The 18,881-nt window shown below is 49.9% G+C and overlaps 6 protein-coding genes across 6 annotated transcripts; 3 read left to right on the forward strand and 3 right to left on the reverse strand.

The window, feature by feature from the left end:
* Nucleotides 1-919: 919 nt before the first annotated feature.
* Nucleotides 920-1,492, reverse strand: ASPACDRAFT_38465 (LysM peptidoglycan-binding domain-containing protein; the record flags this gene model as incomplete). Its single annotated transcript, XM_020200448.1, has 1 exon — nt 920-1,492. One exon carries the CDS (start codon nt 1,490-1,492, stop codon nt 920-922), a length of 573 nt encoding a protein of 190 aa, XP_020061242.1.
* A 1,772-nt stretch (nt 1,493-3,264) lies between these two features.
* Nucleotides 3,265-5,218, reverse strand: ASPACDRAFT_1851863 (uncharacterized protein; the record flags this gene model as incomplete). The annotated part of the gene is made up of 1 exon (XM_020197216.1): nt 3,265-5,218. The coding sequence occupies exon 1, from the start codon at nt 4,930-4,932 to the stop codon at nt 3,265-3,267; it is 1,668 nt and encodes a 555-aa protein (XP_020061243.1). The 5' UTR covers nt 4,933-5,218.
* Nucleotides 5,219-5,937: 719 nt separating this feature from the next.
* On the forward strand, nt 5,938-9,195 carry ASPACDRAFT_1851864 (uncharacterized protein). The gene is made up of 4 exons (XM_020197217.1): nt 5,938-6,082; nt 7,646-7,992; nt 8,046-8,180; nt 8,233-9,195. The coding sequence occupies exons 1-4, from the start codon at nt 6,004-6,006 to the stop codon at nt 9,097-9,099; spliced, it is 1,428 nt and encodes a 475-aa protein (XP_020061244.1). The 5' UTR covers nt 5,938-6,003; the 3' UTR covers nt 9,100-9,195.
* Nucleotides 9,196-12,364: 3,169 nt separating this feature from the next.
* Nucleotides 12,365-13,147, forward strand: ASPACDRAFT_109912 (aminoglycoside phosphotransferase family protein). Its single transcript, XM_020195433.1, has one exon. It carries the CDS (start codon nt 12,419-12,421, stop codon nt 13,094-13,096), a length of 678 nt encoding a protein of 225 aa, XP_020061245.1. The 5' UTR covers nt 12,365-12,418; the 3' UTR covers nt 13,097-13,147.
* A 397-nt stretch (nt 13,148-13,544) lies between these two features.
* On the reverse strand, nt 13,545-14,006 carry ASPACDRAFT_38469 (uncharacterized protein; the record flags this gene model as incomplete). The annotated part of the gene is made up of 1 exon (XM_020200449.1): nt 13,545-14,006. The coding sequence occupies one exon, from the start codon at nt 14,004-14,006 to the stop codon at nt 13,545-13,547; it is 462 nt and encodes a 153-aa protein (XP_020061246.1).
* Nucleotides 14,007-16,132: 2,126 nt separating this feature from the next.
* On the forward strand, nt 16,133-18,040 carry ASPACDRAFT_19910 (uncharacterized protein; the record flags this gene model as incomplete). The annotated part of the gene is made up of 7 exons (XM_020198908.1): nt 16,133-16,345; nt 16,405-16,489; nt 16,549-16,863; nt 16,914-17,029; nt 17,084-17,381; nt 17,433-17,652; nt 17,719-18,040. 7 exons carry the CDS (start codon nt 16,133-16,135, stop codon nt 18,038-18,040), a joined length of 1,569 nt encoding a protein of 522 aa, XP_020061247.1.
* Nucleotides 18,041-18,881: the final 841 nt, after the last annotated feature.

Here is an 18,881-nt window from a genome sequence, read left to right on the forward strand (position 1 = left end):
TAGGCACCCCAGGAATTTCAGGTATCCCCTTGATCTTGGGAACGTCGGTGCGATTGAGATAGCGGATCAGAAAATATACCACCGCAACAGCGGCGAGGGCGAGGGTTTGGAAGGACATGGTGTGAGCGATTGAATTGGGAGTGGATTTGACTTTTTTTCCTGACGGTGGTGTCTGAAAGAAGTCTGGCGCTTTATACACCTCACCTCCGCGGTTCTCCTCGGCTTATCATGGCTGGCTATGCAGCAGTCCCCATGCAGCTAGACCTTGAAACTCGCAGTGGATTTGCGTCATGGGCCACCCGGCCAGCAAAGAGGACTCGGGCCAACTGCATTCGTTATCCGTTGCTGCAGCAAATAGAGAGTCGGCTGGCGTAGTTAGTAAGGTGATTCCCCGCACTTTCACCCTGGATGAAATGAACAAATGCACGAGCGCGAATTGGCTGGGGCGGAATTTCGGAATGAAACACCGCGACCCCGCTCTCAACGGAAGCGGAACCGGGGCCGAGATCGACACCTGCCCCAGAAACCAACCAGAAACTAGAAACCAGAAACTGCCCAGTGCCCACTGACATCCTTCCGCCACTATCCGTCCTGATGCTCCCGTCGGGCCGATACTGGCGCTTCCTTTAGGTCCGACATGGTATGGTATAAACTCCGCTGTTAAGACTGAGACAGTTTAAGGACCTATATGAAATCCTGCCTAAGATTGTACAGTACTTGCAAGTGTGCTTATCAGCATGATTCAAAATCATATTATCCTATTCGGCCGAACTCGATCACGGAATCATGACATTCACAATTTTCTCGTGCAACATCGATAGACAATACTCATCATGCAACAGCCCACCATAGTTGAAGCATTTCACCTCTCATCCACATTTCGCCCTTCACAGCCACCGGACATCCCCTCGTGCTCAGCTCATCCCGAAACCCCAACACAGATATAGTATCCATACCACATATTAGTGCATCCTGTCCCCACGGCTGGGTTCCAGGTTACAATGTCCTGCACGGTAATTCCCTCCTTCGTCGCAACAGTAGTGCACGTATCGCCCGACGCCACCAGGTAAAAGGTATTGCAGTTGGTCACCATGCCCGTCTGAACGGGGGTGGGAGTTGACACCGCAGCGGTAGTGGTGGTACTTGTGGTGGTGGTTGTCGCCGTTGATCCCACCCCAACGCAGACATAGTACCCCAGCCACAGGGCAGTACATCCGCTGCCGACGCCGGAGTTCCACGAATAAAAGTCGGTCAGGGAGATGCCGGCTGTCGTCGCAATACTGGCGCAGGTCTCACCACTCGCCACCAGATGGTACGCGTTGCAATTTGCGGCGATGCCTGGCTGGGTAGGGCTGGGGGCTGCGGCTGCGGCCGCGCTGTTGACTTTGGAGGCGGTGATGAGCGTGGTCGGTGCCGGAGATGCAGCAGGAGGAGCAATGGCTGCTACCAAGGGGGCAGCTAAAGTGAGAAAAGAAAGGTAGGAGAGATGCATGGCTGATGATTGAAAGGTTGTTGCTCAGATGCTTGATCTGTCGGGTCTGGTGCTTGTTCCTATCCACCTGTCGAAGGCAGAATACGCTTCCTTTTATATGCTGAAGCGCTGATTCCTGGTAAACTCAACCGCAGGTCACAAGATCCCTCTGGCATCAACAGAAGAAGGGATTCTTGCTCTTGGCGCAGAAACCTGGACCGATGATGATGAGCGTCTCCCCACCCCAAATACAACAGCCGCAATTAATGCAGGTCTCATATTCCGGGGCTCATCTGATGATCTGAAGCATGTGGTGTCCAATAGCTAAAGGATGCTCGAGATAGCTTCAGTCTTCATTGGCTGCCTGACTGAACCCCTACCCGTAGGTGTACCTTCTCATTGACCAAGATAAATTTCCTAAGGCACACTCGGGAAGCAGTCGGGCTATTGCAGGGGCTGCGAATGGCGATGATGTCGGGTCTCAGCCACCGCTTCCCAAGCGAAGCTGACATCCTGCAAAACAGTACATGGATGCTTGCAGTTAGAGTGACACGCCAATACTTCCAGGCGTCCCGTTGGTCGGATTCCGCGGATCGCTCGTATTGTGTCTCACAAGGGTTTTAGTTGTGATTGAATAGATCCAAGTTTTCGTATGGGATAGTTCTTTTCTGGTTCCTGCATCAGGCGCCTGATTCACCTGTTACATAAGTATCGCGGCGGAAAGCTTTTCGAGATAGTCAGCATAAGTTTGCAAACCATGTTTGAGGAAACTTTATGCCTATCAACTGCTCGATAAGCTCTGAGATAACTCAGGGCTCGGCAAGGAGCATGGACGTGATATCAGGCAAAGGGTCAAGAATTAAGTCACACGTGCCGTTCGTCAGGATGACTGCCTAAGCCCAGAGCCTTGTGTGACTCTTGTTCCGCGGATGATCGGCATATGAGCTCATATTGTCTAACATGCAGGTCTTCCTCCCGGGGATGAGGTGAGACAGTAGATGCAATCAGTCGTCGTCATAAAAATGCCCCCAGTCTCTTCCCAAGCCCTTGCTATGTAGTTCAGATGTCGCAATATGCGTTCAAAATTCGTTCTCTGTGAAAGAAAAAGCTTAGTTCGGGGCAGGCCTATAGTGAGGGGGAGTCAAGCCAAAGGAAGCGATGTACCTGACGAAGATTTATCACTCTCGGCCATCAACCTCAAGGTCAGTGCGGGGGCGGGGGGCATGCATCTAAGCTACTGCATGTCTCTCAAGCGGATCACAAGTAGGTAGTATTGAACAAGTGCAGCGTACAGCGTTGCATTCCGGTACCTCATGCTATGGGATGTAATCAAAGACTCGCTCGCCTTGTCCGTGAGTATGTCCCAAATAGTTGTATGTTGAATGTAGAAAATAAAAACAGATGATGGACCATTGAATTGCGGCAAGAGAAGGCAGAGCCAAGAATGAGCTGAAATAGAAGAAGAAAGTTGAGAAGTGAAGAAAGAGCGGGGAATGCACAAATAAGACATTTGAACAGGGGTTTGGTGTTTGGTCTCGGTCAGGCCCCCCATGCCTCAGGCCACACTGCTGCAGGCCTTTCAATTCCCCCACCCAGCGAGTGAGCAGAAAAACAATCAGAGCAGCTAGATAGCCTCCAGCTCACCATGCTCAGGCAAAATTTACATATTGTAGTACCTTGTATGATCTCAAGTCGAAAACGAAGTTCTACAAATGCGATTGGTTAAGATATACAACAATATATTATAAACAAGCTGGGAAGAGTATATTCGAATCGTAAAATTCAACATGCTTCTATACCACAGAAGCCTTCCTCGACGCAGTGCATTGGCTGCTCCGACGTCTAGTGGCGTGTCTTTGCCTGTCCGCGGCAAGGGTCTGTGCGAACTTGCTCCTCGCCCGTATCTCAGGACCTTTCCAATAAAATATGTAAATTGGAATAGTCACCAATACAGCCAAGCAGCCAAGAATAGTGCTAGCCCACTGGAGGTGGAAGCGTCCCCCGATATTGGTATACATCGGGGTTGCGTACATTGCGGATAGCCCGGCGAGAAGGTCTCGTGCGAACCCATTCCCGCCCGTAGCGGACGCAGAATACTCGCCATAAGCCGCCACCATGTAGTCTATCGTAGCCATGTATATACCATAATTCGCGATTGCAATCAGGAATACGAAGACCAGGGGCACCATCCAATGGGTATACTCCGGGCCCATGGACGTCCAGGCAAAGCCAAAGAGTCCGATCGTCTCCAGGGGTGCGATGAAAAGCAAAAGTAAGAGCCGGCGCTCAGCCACCCGGGCCGCATCACCCTCGCGTCGTCGGATCAAGCGCTGGCGGTAGATATCGGGGAGGAAAATGGCATATGCAACCAGATAGCCAACAACTATAGCGACGAAGCACAATCCAACCTGCAGTGGATTAAAGCCCCATTGTTTGAAGACCAAGGAGAACGACTCAATGCAGGTAAAAATTAGCGCATCGGAAAAGCCAGAAAGAAGAGATAGGAAAAGCACAATGGGCTCGCGCAGGAACATCTCGAAAGGGCGACGCCAAATGCGAAGGATTTCTTTTACGTCAAACCGGGAAGGCTTGAGCTCACTCGGGCCATAGACATTTGGATCCTCACCGGATTTGCGCCGACGCTTCGCCTCTCGATCTAGCAAGATGGTAGATCTCGTTTCGGTGACAAAAAGGAAATGGAGTATTTGGGTGACTCCACCGAAAATAAGCTGAATCCAGAAATTCCACCGCCAATGCAACCACTGCTCCATCATTCCTCCGAATATAGGCCCAATAGTCGTCCCACCGACAGAGCTCAAAACCACATATGCGACAGCAAAGCCCTGGTCATCTGACTCCCACATGTCAGCGGTCATACCCAGGGTGACCGAGCCTCCTGCGGAGCTAATTCCACCAAGGCCGCGCCCAACCACCATGGTTCCAAAATTGGGTGCCAAGGCACAGGGAATTTGCCAGATATTAACAAGAAGGAGGCTCAGTTGCATGATAGGCCATCGACCGAACTCCTCGCTCCATGGCGCCCATAGCTCGCAGCCAAAGGCGTAGGTTACCAGAAAGATCATCTGACCGACTCGAGCCGCTTGCTGGCTGATATGGAAATGTTCCGACAACTGCACCACGGCATTGGAATATGTACTGCTGTTGAAGTTCATGGACATTTGAACGACGAATATAACTGTCAAAATCCCCCATTTCTTGTACCATGGGAAGCAGAAGCCAAGTTTCTCGTATGCATCCTCTTCAGTCAATTCGCGCTTCCCATTGCCACGGAATTTGCCTCGCACTTCACTATCGGTATCCGAAGATGCTGTATGCTCATCATGGATGTTAGTGGGCCTTCGGGTAGGGCTCAAGTCGCAGTCTCCAAGACCAGAATCCTTCTTTTCCGACTTCTCAGGGTCAAATAGGGGGGAGCGCGGCGACTGGTTCCTCGAGGTCATAGCAACGGTGCACGGTCAGTGTAGGATATTCTTCAGAGTCGACCAGGCTTCTTCGACTGAGTTGTAAGGGTAGATGGTAGGCCTCAGTAGACGTGTAGTGTATAGATGACATTGGGTGCCCCATTCATCAGACGAAATGAAGACGAACGGTACTATGATGGAACGAAGTCGAGGTATTGCATCACGAAGAGGAACCGATCTGGTCTTATAAGCGGTTTCTTCATTCCATTCATGCTGATGACCTAAAGTGGAAGTAGATGTGGGATGGATTCGCCAGCGGAGGTGCGACGTCATAAAACCCCGGGGTCAAAAACGGACCCTATACCAGCAGCAGTGGAGATGATGCACGCCCGCTTTCCGATCCATCGATCTCCCCGGTCCCACATCTTGGATAGTCAATCAAGAACGGTTGAGCTGTCTCAGTTCTTGCCTCAAGCTTAGTAAGATCTCTGGCTGTTACCCACGAGCTTGCGGGTGGCGCCGACGAGATATGGCTCCTTTGTAGGACGTAGCGCATGTGCTTGATACAATCTGCTACCTCTGTCTGCAGGTTGCGTTTAAAGGTGCACAAACCACATCAAGTCATGGAAAAAAATGAGTCTGTAAAGATGACTCGGCTTCGGTTGCTGATGAAGGCGCAAGAAGTTGTAAATCCAATCAGCGATCTCGGACTTGGAACATTTGCCGGAATTCCTAAAGCGGAAGCCCGGAGTGCGGCCGTCCGAGGTCATCGCCGCGCCTGTTGTCTGGTCGGAGTTGTTAACAATACTCTCGGCATGACGCAGGGTCAAGGGCTAGTTCCAGGATTATTAAAGTTTCCGGTAGGGATATGAAAGGTCCTCATCCTCCAGATCTTCTGTTTTTTTTGGAAGATCGTAGTCTCAGAGGCATGAATCGACAGCCTATTTCGCCAAATCAGACAAATTTCGTGGCTGTGAACCGACGGGGTGACATCAAGTCAGTTATTCCCCGCCTTGTTCTAGAAGAATTTTTAATCATGAATGCGTGAGAACATCTGGAAATCAAATGTCATGGTGCCATGGTGATGGCGTTTAGAACCGGTCGCCATCCATGGAGCGGGGATTCACTACCTATGATCTCACGGTTGCCGCTCTGGGAGGTGCCGGGGAATTCCTGGCGTACTACTCGAGTAAGTACGATTGCTGAACGCTTCAAATTGTAGATCAAGAGGAGCTGTATTCATTCAGCAGCATTTTGTGTCGGCTTCTTTGGTCTTGTTGATGTGGCGCATATCACAGACTTTGATGCGTTGTCGAGGTCCGGTCGGGTTTGCTATGCTCTTGCCTCATCAGTCAGCATATCAAGATGGAAGGTCACCTGACATTCAATGAAGTGAAAATGAAGCAGGCAACTCCCTTGGCTCTTCTTATTCTGTTTCTGTTCTCATTCATGTTTTGCAAATGGCCTAAATCAAGGTCTACATCTCTACAGAGCTTGGGTGGTTGAATGATACGCTTGCGCCATTTTCTTTATGAAGTTACTTGAGAAAAATTGTGTGAAAATACCAGCAAAAGCGAACACATTTTTCTGACTATATTAGCGGTTTGACTGGCATTCTGGCAAAGACTACACCGGTGCCAGTGGAAGCCTATCGCGGGCGAATGCTGCTTTTCAGCATGAATGCCTGCAACACGAGGATTCGAAGTTAATGGTTCGAAGTTAATGATTCTTCGATGGACCATTCTCGTCAGCTTTTGATACATGAATCAGGTAGAAACAAGAATCAATAGTAAGGATCACTTCGCTGAGCGAGAATGTCTCCCGCCGTCTTAAAGTTTTGGCGTGGTGCAGTGTGTGTATATACTCCGTACTTGCGACACCAAAATATCATTAAAGTATAAATTCTACTAAACAACAAGTGCGCTATTTTCTCCCCTCGCCAGATGATGAGGAATAAAGCATTTTCTTCTTGGCCTTCTGATTACGTGAAACCTTAATGCTCGCCTCCAACATGTTTCCCGATATCTGATGGATGCGCACATCCTGAATGGCCCAATTCCATGGATGGCGGACGAGTGCGCCAAGACCCTAGTCCGATTTCGGGGGTAGCTTGCGAGACCCCTACCAGTTTCGGTGGGGAAAGCCGATACCGGGTGGAGCAGCAGGCGTTTGCCGTGGGCCCGAGACTATCTGCCCCCTCTTGGTAATGGCCGCCGTCGGGCCTGGCTCGCCCCCGAGTTTTCCATCTCAACTTCCTCACTATTCCCTGGCCGAGTTGACAATTACTGCATTCGCAATCATTCTCATCTGCGAACCCCCGACCCTTGTCGGGTCTATTCACATTTGCGTAACGTCTTATATTTCCACGCACTACCTGTCCCGACGCATGCGTCCATGGTGTTTCCGGGAAGACTGAGCACAGGCTGCTATGTATGCCGTAAGCGAAAGGTCAAGGTATGTTGGTCACTGTCAAAAGTGGGATGGTTCTGTGGTCTTAATACTTCTCTTTTGTAGTGCGATGGGGAGAGACCGGCTTGTCGTCGTTGCGTGACACATAACAGGCAATGCACAGGCTATCCTGATGCATTCGCATTTCGAACCTATAAGCCCGGCTCAACACCCAAGACCTCGACAAATGATGCAAATGTTCCTGCTGATTCCGGACTGGAGAATTGCAGTAAAGCTGAAGCCGGGTTCTTAGACCCTGAGGGTTCGGAGCTATCATTATGCTCCACTAACCTAATCTCCGGAGGGTTGGGGCCTTTGGTACCCACCCTTGTTCCTTGCTGGGAGTCCCAGTCCCTCGGGTACTTCTATGATCAGTATGTCCTTCACGCCCAAAGGTCTCCTTGTGAAGGTCACCTTGCATTTCTTCCAGACTTGTTCCGTGAGAAAGGCGATGACCCTTGCTTGAAGCATGCCGTGCTTAGCGTGTCCTATCTTTCCTTGCACAACGTCTCCAGACGTGGAGAGCTGCATGCCAATGCTCGACGGCACTATGGACTGGCTTTAAACTCACTGAGCACTGCACTCAGCATTGAAGGGGCTTATTTGAAGGATGAAGTGTTCGCAGCGGCACTTTTCTTGAGTATGTTTCTTGTAAGCAAACCAGGTCAGTCCTCCCACGAGAAAGACTCGCTAACCTAATACAGGACATAAGTGGTGATCACAGCGACGTCGCAAACCCTCACATACCAGGCATCTACTCCCTCATGCAGCTGCGCGGGAGGCCTCCTCGGAGTAGCAAATATGGCCGAGTCCTCTTTGGCTGGGCTTTCACCCAGACCGTAGGTCAACTCACCCAGTCCGATCAGCATCACGAGGTTAACAGACCAGCAGCAAATCCAAGCCATAGCCAACAACCAATACCAGTATGCCTCTCTGCCCTCGTCGATCAATATGATCTACGAGCCGGACTTCATCTATCGTTCAGGAATCATCACGGGAAAGATATCTGAGTTCTGTAATTCCGTCCAACGAGCACGAGAAACCTTGGCTCACAGCTCGAAACCTGCCAAATCATTCCGCTCAATTCTGTGGCGCGCCCGCTGCGTCCTCGACGAGATCGACACCTGGAACGAACGAATCCCCAGCCATTGGAAACGCCAATACCTCGACACAACTCTCGAGGACAGTCCTCCCGAGGAGCCACAGACCCCTCGCGACCCCTGGACGACTTGCTTCCTCGCCGTCGTGCAAGCCACCCAGATCGTCTTCTACCTTCAGGTCATAGCATGCTGCGACGCGCTCGACGATCTGGAAGACACAAAAACGCCTGAAACCTCACCACACCCTCCCCGACACGACCCGTACGGTAGCGACGACGACTCATCCGATGAAGGCCCACATAGTCCCACATCTCTCTACGACATCGACTTCGAAGATCGCATCGAGGACCTGACGGATCTGATCTGTTTCACCGTAACTACAATCCTCGGCCGAATCAACGAAGCCACGGGCGCGTTCCAACTCCACGCGCATAGCAAGCTGGGTAATAGCTCGACATTATTGTGGCCAATGTGGCTGGTGGCCAATTCATCTTTTTCCACAGCAGAGCAGGTCTCTCTGTGTCGAAAGGGGTTGGAGTGCATTGGGTCGACCATGGGGTACCGCCTCGCGTCCGTGCTAAGTAGGAATGCATGCCCACTTTCGCCGATTGGAATGCCTCCACAGAGCGCGAGCTTGCTTTGTTTACCGAGCCAGTGATCCACGCAATATCTGAGACTCTGGCCACCATGTATATACACTAATGTTACGACACGCGCTATGAGCCATGGAACATGAACACTTTCTCTAATGCAATGATCAATCCTAAAGCTTTCGACGCTTCAAAGCCCAATCACTAGGTTATCACCAAATCAGCAATCTCCCACCAATGTCCCAGCAATACCCATCAAGCAAATTAAAAAAACATCTCATGGTGTAGTGTGTAAATAATCTCCGCGGACCAACTTCCTCGGTCGGGAAACCCCGAACGGGTTGAACCCGGCAACTCAAAAAACCCACCGCAAACCCGCCGAAGGTTGAACCCCCGTGCTCATAAACCCTCCGAGTCCGAGCCCGCCGCCGGAGGTTTGGGGGTTCAACCGGTGTGAGCTCAAACCTCCGGGCGCCGAAACTCCCAAGAAAAGTTGAACCTCTTCGCCGATGCCCGCGCCGAACTTCTTGTAGTATTGCGGAAGAACGATAGGTACAGTACATAATAGGCTGTATACTCCAGAATTGACGCTCTAGTTAGTTATGTGGTAGTCGCTTCTGGGCGCGCTAGCAATCCTCCGTAGAGGCTTTCATTCTGCGGGAGATAACAGGATTTTGCGTATAATAAAGCTGGATGGCATAGGTAAATGCTGATTGTGTTCTTCCATTAGCTATTGAGGGATCATTTGCTCGGCTCACAACACCAGAAAATCTATCTAAATTGGAGTGAGTGCAAGGTGTACTGTGCAGTCGAAGCTAAGAATGTGTTGTTCTCGGAGAAGGCAATGAGCCTCAAGACGAAACGGAACTGAACATTGCATCATTGCTGGTCTTTCGAAACAGGCAAGCAAAAAGCAAAGAAAAGAAAATAAAGAAGAGAAAAGAAAATAAAAGAAGAAAAAAGAAAGTAAAAAGTATTGCAGAGACAGCCGCCTAGTTACCGACTCTTGGAAACACGGTGTAGTTAACGACGACAGATCGGTAGTTTCGCTCTCAGATCCGGCGGTAGTCGTTCGTCTTGCTGCAGTACCCACTCTCCTTCCAAGAGTTGATCCATCTCTCGCTCATATGCTCTCTGATATAGAAGGCGACCATTTCTGTGGGTTAGATCTTGATAGGAAACTCCGTTGCTACTCTCATGCTCCAAGATCATTTCGCCCCAGCCCTGGGGCTGAAGCGTGAGGTTGTCCCAAGTCGAGAGAACAGGACCACCGACATGTCGTTGCCATTTATATTCCTGGTGGAAGCCACCCGAGCCCAGATTTAAATACCTGGTAATAACGAAAGCATCACCGTCGCTGCCGCAAGAGACCAGGCGCACCTCGAACTTCATCTTACAGTGGGGACAGCGGTAAAACAGCGGATCAGGGTACTTATCCGGAAGGCAACCAGCCTCTCGATTGTCCTGCATACAGCATCTGATGTCATCCAAGTCCGGGACGAATAGATGGTCACAAAGTGGAAATGGAATCGTCCACATGTAATGCAACCAACTGAGATCGGCCAAGAACCAGGTTTGTATGCGGAGGCACACGCGGTGCAGCTTTGGAAGTATTTGCACGTCAGCCGAAAACAATTTCGTTGTTCCAGGCGTGGCCGGATTCCGATTAACCTGAATGTAGGATAGCCATTTCGTAGATACCCCATGCGCAGGCCCGCAATGATACCTCTTCAGCGCCAAGTGAAGGTGAATGTGCCTGAACCGATATGCGGCAGAGAAGGCCACAGTGGTTCTTCTCAGGGCCCAGGAATGATCGTATTCAAGTATACCGTGCTTCACCCAAAGGCTCGACGGCTGCTTAAGAGGTCCTGGTGGACCCAGAGTGTTCTTTGAGTGCAGACAGTAGCATGAAGTGCAGTAGACGTACTTGGAAAGGTCGCGAGCCATTCTTTCGAGGAATATGTTTCTTGAGGCACTCTGTCGGCAAGGGAAAGGGACATATCCGAAAATATTATATAGATGATGGCTGCATATCGCGAGGCATGCTTCATCTTGTGGTTGCAGGAAGTCGGCTACCAAATATAATAGTTCTACAGGAAGGCTGCTAAGACGATCGCGGCTGTAGGGAGAGGGGTCTCCAGTCGAAATACGCACACGAGGTGAGAGGGCAGTCATACATTGTATCCAGGCCTTTGTAGAACTCTTGGGGCTTTTGTAAGGCTGGTTAGTCGAACTGAAGCTCTATCGGTGGAAAGCTTTGTGGGTGGTTTACTTACCGAAAGGCATCGTTCGAGGGACCAGACATCGCGAAGATCAATAGGAAAGCTGAATTAGGTGATGATATCTTTGGTATAACAGCTAAGAATAAGAGATATCTCGGGTATGAAAATGACAGTGAAGAGCACCGACTTGTAGCGGACAACCTGCCAGGCACGTCTCGTAGGATCGCAACAATGATACCAGCTAGGTATTACGTAGTCATCGGTGACTGGTGCCTCGAGCAGTAGCCCAGAAACGCAGTCGAGGAAAGTGCGCTCAGCAGCGGTAGCGGATTGGGATCCATGGTAGTTGCCTGTGAGGTTCCAAGCATGAGTTCGATATTCCATCTATAGGGTGACTCGAAGGGCTTATGCTGATAGATCATCCAAAGATATAGGTTTGAGTACCCTCCTCCCCTAACAATCATTTTTTGTACATGCAGATCTAAGATCCATGATATGAATCTCAGACAAAGAGATCTTCGAGGACTACAGCGACTCTTTTGTATAGAACGAAGTATGTGCGATACCGCATCAGAGACGAATGATGAAATTTCTCGACCCGTAGGGAAGAGCATATCCTCCAGCTGTGAATAATCATCAGGCCTTTGTCTGTTGAAGCTTTGTGGCTTGGACACTTTAGTCCAGGGTCTGAAACATACAGTACACAGTGAGCGAGGAAAGAGCGTGGAGAGTCAACGACCAAGACTGAAGTATAGCTGAGGCTAAACCGAGACGGTCAACGGCGGCAGAACGGAAGGTGGGCCTGGCGGATCTCCATAGATTCCACCTGATCTACAAGACAACAGCTACCTTCCTTTCCTTCAACAACACTCCACCACGAACAATCATGGCGACATCATTCGTGCCATCGATCCTACGTCCTGACTATACGTGGCCTTGTCGGGCTCCTTTCACTGTCTCCCCAACCACACCTCCAGTACCTCGTGTTTCTTGGAAACCCATCAGAGTAGCATGGGGCCTCGTGCATAGAGCGTTACGATACTTCTCCCAGTGGTACTGCCACTGGTTCGGGATCCGTTTCGACTACAATATCATTCCATTACCTTTCGGACTGGTGATCAAATGGACGGATCGCAGCAGCGTTGAGGAAGCGATCGCCACACAAATGGCCAGAGCCGCTGGAATGCCCGTGCCTAAAGTTCTGAATTACGGCGAACAACTTTACACCGACTGCAACAGAAGAGTTTCTATCCTGATGACTCGACTCCCGGGAATCGACTTGAATAACTGGGAGGATACAGAGTATGATCCGGAGAGCGAGGAGCCGTGGCTACAGGAGTTGAAGACGTGCGTGCAGACCATGCGCTTGTGGACGCCCCCTTCCTCACGCCAAAATTGGGTCTCATCAGCGATCGGTACTTGTCTACGAAGTCAACGCGTCCCCGATCATATCATGGGACCATTCACAGATCAGACACAGTTGCATGACTTTCTGCTATCCACGGCTTCAAATCATGCGTTCAAATCACAAGCCGAGTTTGAGAAAACCCTGGCAATGGCAAAGAAATTGGATCAACGAAAGTATAGAATGGTTTTCAGCCAAGGTGACTTAAAAGCCCATAATATCCTTGTCGGTGACGATGGTCACCTAACTGGGTTTCTCGACTGGGAGTCTGCGGGTTGGTATCCAGAATACTGGGAGTTTACCACGGCTATGAGATTCGGGAGGAATTCCTGGTGGTTCAGAGCAGTGTCTTGGATTGGAGGCTCTGAGTATCTTGAGGAACTGGATTATGATCGTGCTCTAAACAACTTGACGGTGGACTCTTATGTCGCCTTCTAGGACAACAGGTGCTGAGTTTCCGAGGCGGCTGTTCATCAGCTTGCCTTCGGTACATTCTTGATTTGCATCTTCGATCTTCATTCCTGCAGATTACTGTGGCGTCATTATCATGTATGCATACTTGATCGAGGAGGCTCTCAAGGAGATGTTTTTGTATTGAGCTAGTGCTACGTACTTTTCGACGAGCAAGAAATTAATCCCAGCCAATACCTAGTTTGAAAATCAAATGAAAAGGCAAAGCAGCCAAACTGAGATCACCGAGAAGTGTCTTCCAGCGCGGTAAAAGCTCTGTATTGCGTACTCCCCCGAGAAGAGCCCGCAATGGACACTTTGATGACACACGCGCGACTTCACAACTGGGCGTGGCTGGCGAGAGTTTGCAGCATCAACCATGTAATAGTTCCCACTGACAAGCACTCCGCCTCCAGGTCCTTGACACTGCTGCACTTCACAATGCCCTGGTCCATGAGCTTCTGCAGAATTGCAAGAGCGCCCAAACGCGGCAAGTGATACCAGGCATTGCATTCAGGTTGCCGTCATAGAACCTCATGAAGGGATCGACTTGAGCGACTTTATCGCCAGGGACGCGTGCGATCTGAATGATAACACAAAGAAGGTTAGACTTCAAGAGACCTCCAGTTCTGCCGTGGTCCGCAAGCCATCCCTTGCCGTCGGTGCTGGGGTTCTTCACATGATACTTGAAGCCACTGGAGGCGTCAGTGTGGAAATAGAGACCCCAGTGGAAGTCGTTGGCAATGGGAGGGTCAGCGCGAACGTAGAGCACGACGTAGAGGGTGTTGAGAGGGAGTCCAGCGAGGATTTCGCCCTGGACCTTTCTGACTGCCGCCGCTCTTTCAAACGGGCGCAGCCCGGAAAAGTCGCTTCTGTAGCCCTTGGTCAGGTCCTCCATTCTCGGACAGTCTGACTAGACGGAGCGAAGCGCGCGGGTTTTGTGAGGAATATCAGACGGATTCTCCGCTTGGCGCGTGAGATACGGAGTTTGGAAACGCTTGACTGTGGCCCTTTTGCTTGTCTAGAGACATGAGAGGTTAGCGAATGCATCTTCAATCGCGCCATGAAGGACACATACTTTGATACTTGTGATGTTTTTTTCCCAACCCTCGGTTGAAGCAACCTACGAGGGTGTGAGGGATCTTCAACTAGAATTCTGTGAACAATCGTGTCGAAGTCCAGCTTCGTATGAGTGATACTGATCTTGAGAGAGGTTGTAGATTGTTGTTGTCAAGGCAGGAAGAACTGGAGGACAGAGAGACAGGCAGCTACTGAGTACGGAGGTCAACGATATTGTTCCAGGGACCGAGTTGCTGAAGTGACAGCGATTCATTCATTATGTGTTACTCCTCCAGGGCCATCTGACATATTCACTTAAGACCATCTTCCACTATGAATTCCTCTGAGCTGGGCATCAACCTTACCTTTTGCCCTGATCAGATTCGTTCTCATCTTCCATGACAATACATATTAGCTAGTATATTGACATCTTGATCAAGGCCATGCTAGAGGAGAAGCCTATATCTTCTCAATAAAGGTTCCCTCAACACGTGAAATTTGGTCTGAAACTGCCTACAGGTTTAAGTTCTGGGCGACACTCGGGCTCTTTACGCTCAATTTTGATTGCACAAGCAGGGATAGAAAGATGCGTAGTTTTTCACAACTCAGTAAGATGCATGACTAAAGAATATCGACGTAGGAGGATTGAGCACTAAGGGATTAAGCACCCAAGCATCTGCCAGTTCAGACTAACGGTAAATACCTTGCAGTATGCTAAGTTGGCTGCTCTTCATAATGTTTGGACTCTTTGCACGAAGATTTCATGGCCTATTTTATACTAATTGTTTGATGAACGCAGGGATCACTGAGTTTCACCATCCTTGAGGACCGTAATGCTTTTTCTTCAAAGCAGTAGTCAGGTTTATGAACAATACTGCCTACTGCTGAAGATGATTACATCCAGAGCTTCATGGGTGTTCTCGAGACACGAGTTTGTGAGTTGGGAGTGTCGGAAAAAGGTTCTTTGGCCTGTATACAGTTGGAGGAAATAGTTTTGGTCGCCCGTCCACCGCCTCACCGGTCACGAATGCGACTCATCAGAGAGGTAGCGATTCTCGGATTCTTAATAAAGATACGAAGCTAATCTGAATGATTCAAAGCATAGCATACTACTATTTTTCTGCACACGAAAGATACGGTCGAAAGACCTTCCCATCAAGTTGGATCCCCTGGCGGCTGGCGTAGCTTTGCTGGGTAAACTTAACCTGAAAAGGCCTGAGTTGGGCAAAAAAAAATGCTGCAAAATCAGCATTTGGTGGACGGTGACCATCGCAAATGTGCATCACGCAGGGAGAGTCTTGCATGTTGAAGGGCCACCTATTGTTCCAGCTGCTGAGGCTACCATTGCCGAGGTTGTGGCGACGACTCTTAGAGAACATAAAGCCCATCACAACTCTAGCAGAACGGTCACCTCATCAGAGACGTGTACCAGCTTTCTCAAGGAAGCCTTTTTCCAATCAGCCCATTTATGCTTCTTGAACCGATCTCGGCGGCCCGTATGTCAATCATGCCCAAGAAAAGCTTGGGCTGTTCAATGATCCGGATATTATCTTTTCCCTTCACCATGCGATGATCCGAGCAGGGGACCATGCGTCTATGACACCGAGGGGTAATTCGGCCTTCAAGTAACCTCTCGTCGTGAAGTTTACTATTCTAAGTCTCTTCGTCCGTGTCTACAGCGGAAACCGGCACTAATTGCCGTTCATGGACAAGGTGGATGGTCTCCGCAAGATTTCCCCGCCCTTTGCAACCCCACATTGCCGGCGAAAAAGTGGTACCATCCCGCAAGATCCCTTGTATATGCGTTCAAAACAAGGATCCGTCTACAATGGAGCTGAGCTTAGGGCCGCTATGTCATGGTGTAGGCCTATAAAAATGGGCTCTACTTCCGTGTTCGTTTTCGTCGTTGTATGCTACCTAGCATCGTTTGCATCTTTAATCCTGCCATAAGTCTTTCTCGGTGTCATGAGGTATTCTAGTCTTGGTCTCCTGAGCTTGGCCACTCTGGTATCAGCCAGTGCGGAAGACCCTTACTATGCGAATTTGACATGGGAAGCCCCACGCAGCTTGTCGAACTGGTCAAACTTGACTGTCGAGACGCACACTGGAACTTTCATTGGCATGCTCAATGATACCTACCCCAATGTTCGACAATTCCTTCGAGTTCCGTATGCGCAGGTACGTTCAAGCCTTTCTTGGACGTTTCTCATACCGCGTGTTGATCTTATCTTCTTCAGCCTCCCGTTGGGGATCTACGTTGGATGCCTCCGCAAAAGCCACAAAGGTCCAAGAAGCGGATCGATTCTACCTTTTATGGCCCAGGTAACTCCCTACGGTACCCATAAAATTTGTTCCCCAGCGCCCACTCACATCCTTGACAGCTTGTCCTCAGTACGTGACTGCGCCAGCCAGTATCTGGAATACCTACGAACCCCCCAATTTGCTGCTCAACATCGGCGAGAGATTGGATCAAGGTTCCACTGCCTGGTCATCGGCCGAAGATTGTTTATCGATGGCAATCTGGACGCCTGCTTCAGCTAATCGCACCTCTAAACTTCCGGTGGCGTTGTTCGTAACAGGTGGCGGCGGTATCACTGGTGGAATTGATATTCCCTCTCAGCTGCCGGCACATTGGGTTTCGCGATCTCAGGAGCACATTGTTATTACCATCAATTATCGATCAAATATCTTCGGGAGTGGGTTGACCTTACTACCAGGAGAGACATTGGACTGACCTTGCTTGCAGATCCCAAGTCCCGGGCATTGAATGAGACCTCTTTGACTTTGCTAGATGTCAGAGCTGCAGTTGAATGGGCCTACGAGAATATCGAATCTTTTGGAGGAGATGCTGAAAACATAATGGTACGGTTCTCACCATTATCATCTACTATATATAATTTCTGACTGGGTGACTAGCTGTGGGGTCAATCGCAAGGAGGTATCCTGACGCATCTGTATACTCTTGCGTTCCCTGACGACCCTCTCGCTGCCAAGTTCGGAGTGATCTCACAGGGTGCATCGGCCACCCTGGACCTCGCAACGGCCGGTGATGTTTATCAAGACTTTGACATTGTCGCCAAGGGACTCGGATGTAACTATGGAGACGACTACGAAGCCGAGCTCGAGTGTATGCGACAGATTTCCTGGGTCCAGATTGAGGAATACATTAACCGCTACAACGCTACGCCTTCGATTGCTTTTACTAACTATATTCGTGAGTCTGGCCCCCTCGCCTTTCGGTTCTCGGGCTAATCCTGCCATTCAGCCGACGAAAGATACATCTTCTCGAATGAGACCGAGCGATATCTTCAAAGGAAGGTTGCTCCAGGACCGTCGATTCGATCTGACACCGCCAGGGAGTTTCCGGATCAGAACAGTACATACGTTGCCGAAGAAGAAGGAATCGCCGACTGCTTGGCACGTTCTGACTCGGAGCTTCGGGCTTCCATCGGCCTTGACACTTACCGATATTATTGGGCCGGCAAGTAGACGTCCGTCACCCTAGGTAAACGCTCTGGGGCTAATATTTGTCTTCCCGCAGGAAACTTCAGCAACATCAGCCCTGTTCCCTGGCTCGGCGCCTTCCACTGGACTGATCTATTCATGATATTCGGTACCTATATGCTGGATTTCGGCAACATCACCGAGCTCGAGGTCAAAACCTCCGAGACGATGCAGGATTTCTTCCTAGCATACCTCAAGGATGCCTCGACAATCAATACCACTGTAGGATGGACTGCGTTCAATGGAAGTGCACCTGGCGGGGGCGTTATTCTTGAGTTTGGCAAGGATGTTCCTGTTCGCAATGTCACTGGGGATTGGCTGGATGGTGGCTGCTGGAATTCTTCAATTCCCTTCCGGATCGATGGGTAGGGCAGCGATGTTGCGAGATGCCATCTGCGAAGCATCTTCCTGATGTAGCAGTCCTGCGACCCAGCATCTGAGTGAAAAGCAATTGTTGAAAACCGATCGATGCCCTATGTCTTCATGTTTTGATGAGTAGATGGGTAACTTCTTTGCAAGGGTGGATCAATGATACATGTCATAACTCTCGGCCCTTGTCTTGCTGACAGATCTGCCATGTCGGGCTTCTGGTTTGGCCTTTGTGTAAATTGCAGACTTCACTAGGTAGAGGAAATGTCGAAGCTTTGGAGTGGTAGACGAGAGAAGGTGCTTGCCCCTTTTCGGTAATGAGGGACTCCTGCCATGATCCATATCGCACAGAATGAGTTGTCTCCTTTGACTTCTTTCTCTCACACTGTTACTACACTTCTTGCACCTTGCACTTTTTCCTGTTTACATATCAATTGATACATTCTGATTGTGCATGCTTAGCTACTAACACAGTATTTTGGTTAACACTGCATCCCCTATCATGTGTCAACGCTGTTCTTCACGAGACAGACGACCCGTGCTGCAGGCTGTTGACATCAACAGTCCCACAGATGGTTGCCTGGGACAGTATGTTCCCGTGAGAATTTGTACTCGCACTGTCTGCTGCTGAGAACGCGAAAACAACGACGAAATCTGATCGTTCGTTCGTTCGTTCATACAGGCGAGATACTTTAATTTCATCAATAAGAACATACACACGCTCAAGCTGATCACGCTGCCAAATATGGGTCAACTCACGGATCTCCTGACCGAGATCATACTCCACATGATCCGAGCTGCAGTCTACAGAGCGGGATTCCCTAGCCATGTGATTGAACCC

Source organism: Aspergillus aculeatus, assembly GCF_001890905.1.
Source record: "Aspergillus aculeatus ATCC 16872 unplaced genomic scaffold ASPACscaffold_1, whole genome shotgun sequence".
In the NCBI taxonomy this organism is placed as follows: Eukaryota; Fungi; Ascomycota; class Eurotiomycetes; order Eurotiales; family Aspergillaceae; genus Aspergillus; species Aspergillus aculeatus.

Coding starts and splice junctions, on each gene's coding strand:
- ASPACDRAFT_109912 (XM_020195433.1), top strand. CDS start 12,419: ATGGCCAGAGCCGCTGGAATGCCCGTGCCTAAAGTTCTGAATTACGGC.
- ASPACDRAFT_1851864 (XM_020197217.1), top strand. CDS start 6,004: ATGGAGCGGGGATTCACTACCTATGATCTCACGGTTGCCGCTCTGGGA. Junction 6,083..7,645: donor ATTCCTGGCGTACTACTCGA/GTAAGTACGATT, acceptor TAATCTCCGGAG/GGTTGGGGCCTTTGGTACCC. Junction 7,993..8,045: donor TTTTCTTGAGTATGTTTCTT/GTAAGCAAACCA, acceptor AACCTAATACAG/GACATAAGTGGTGATCACAG.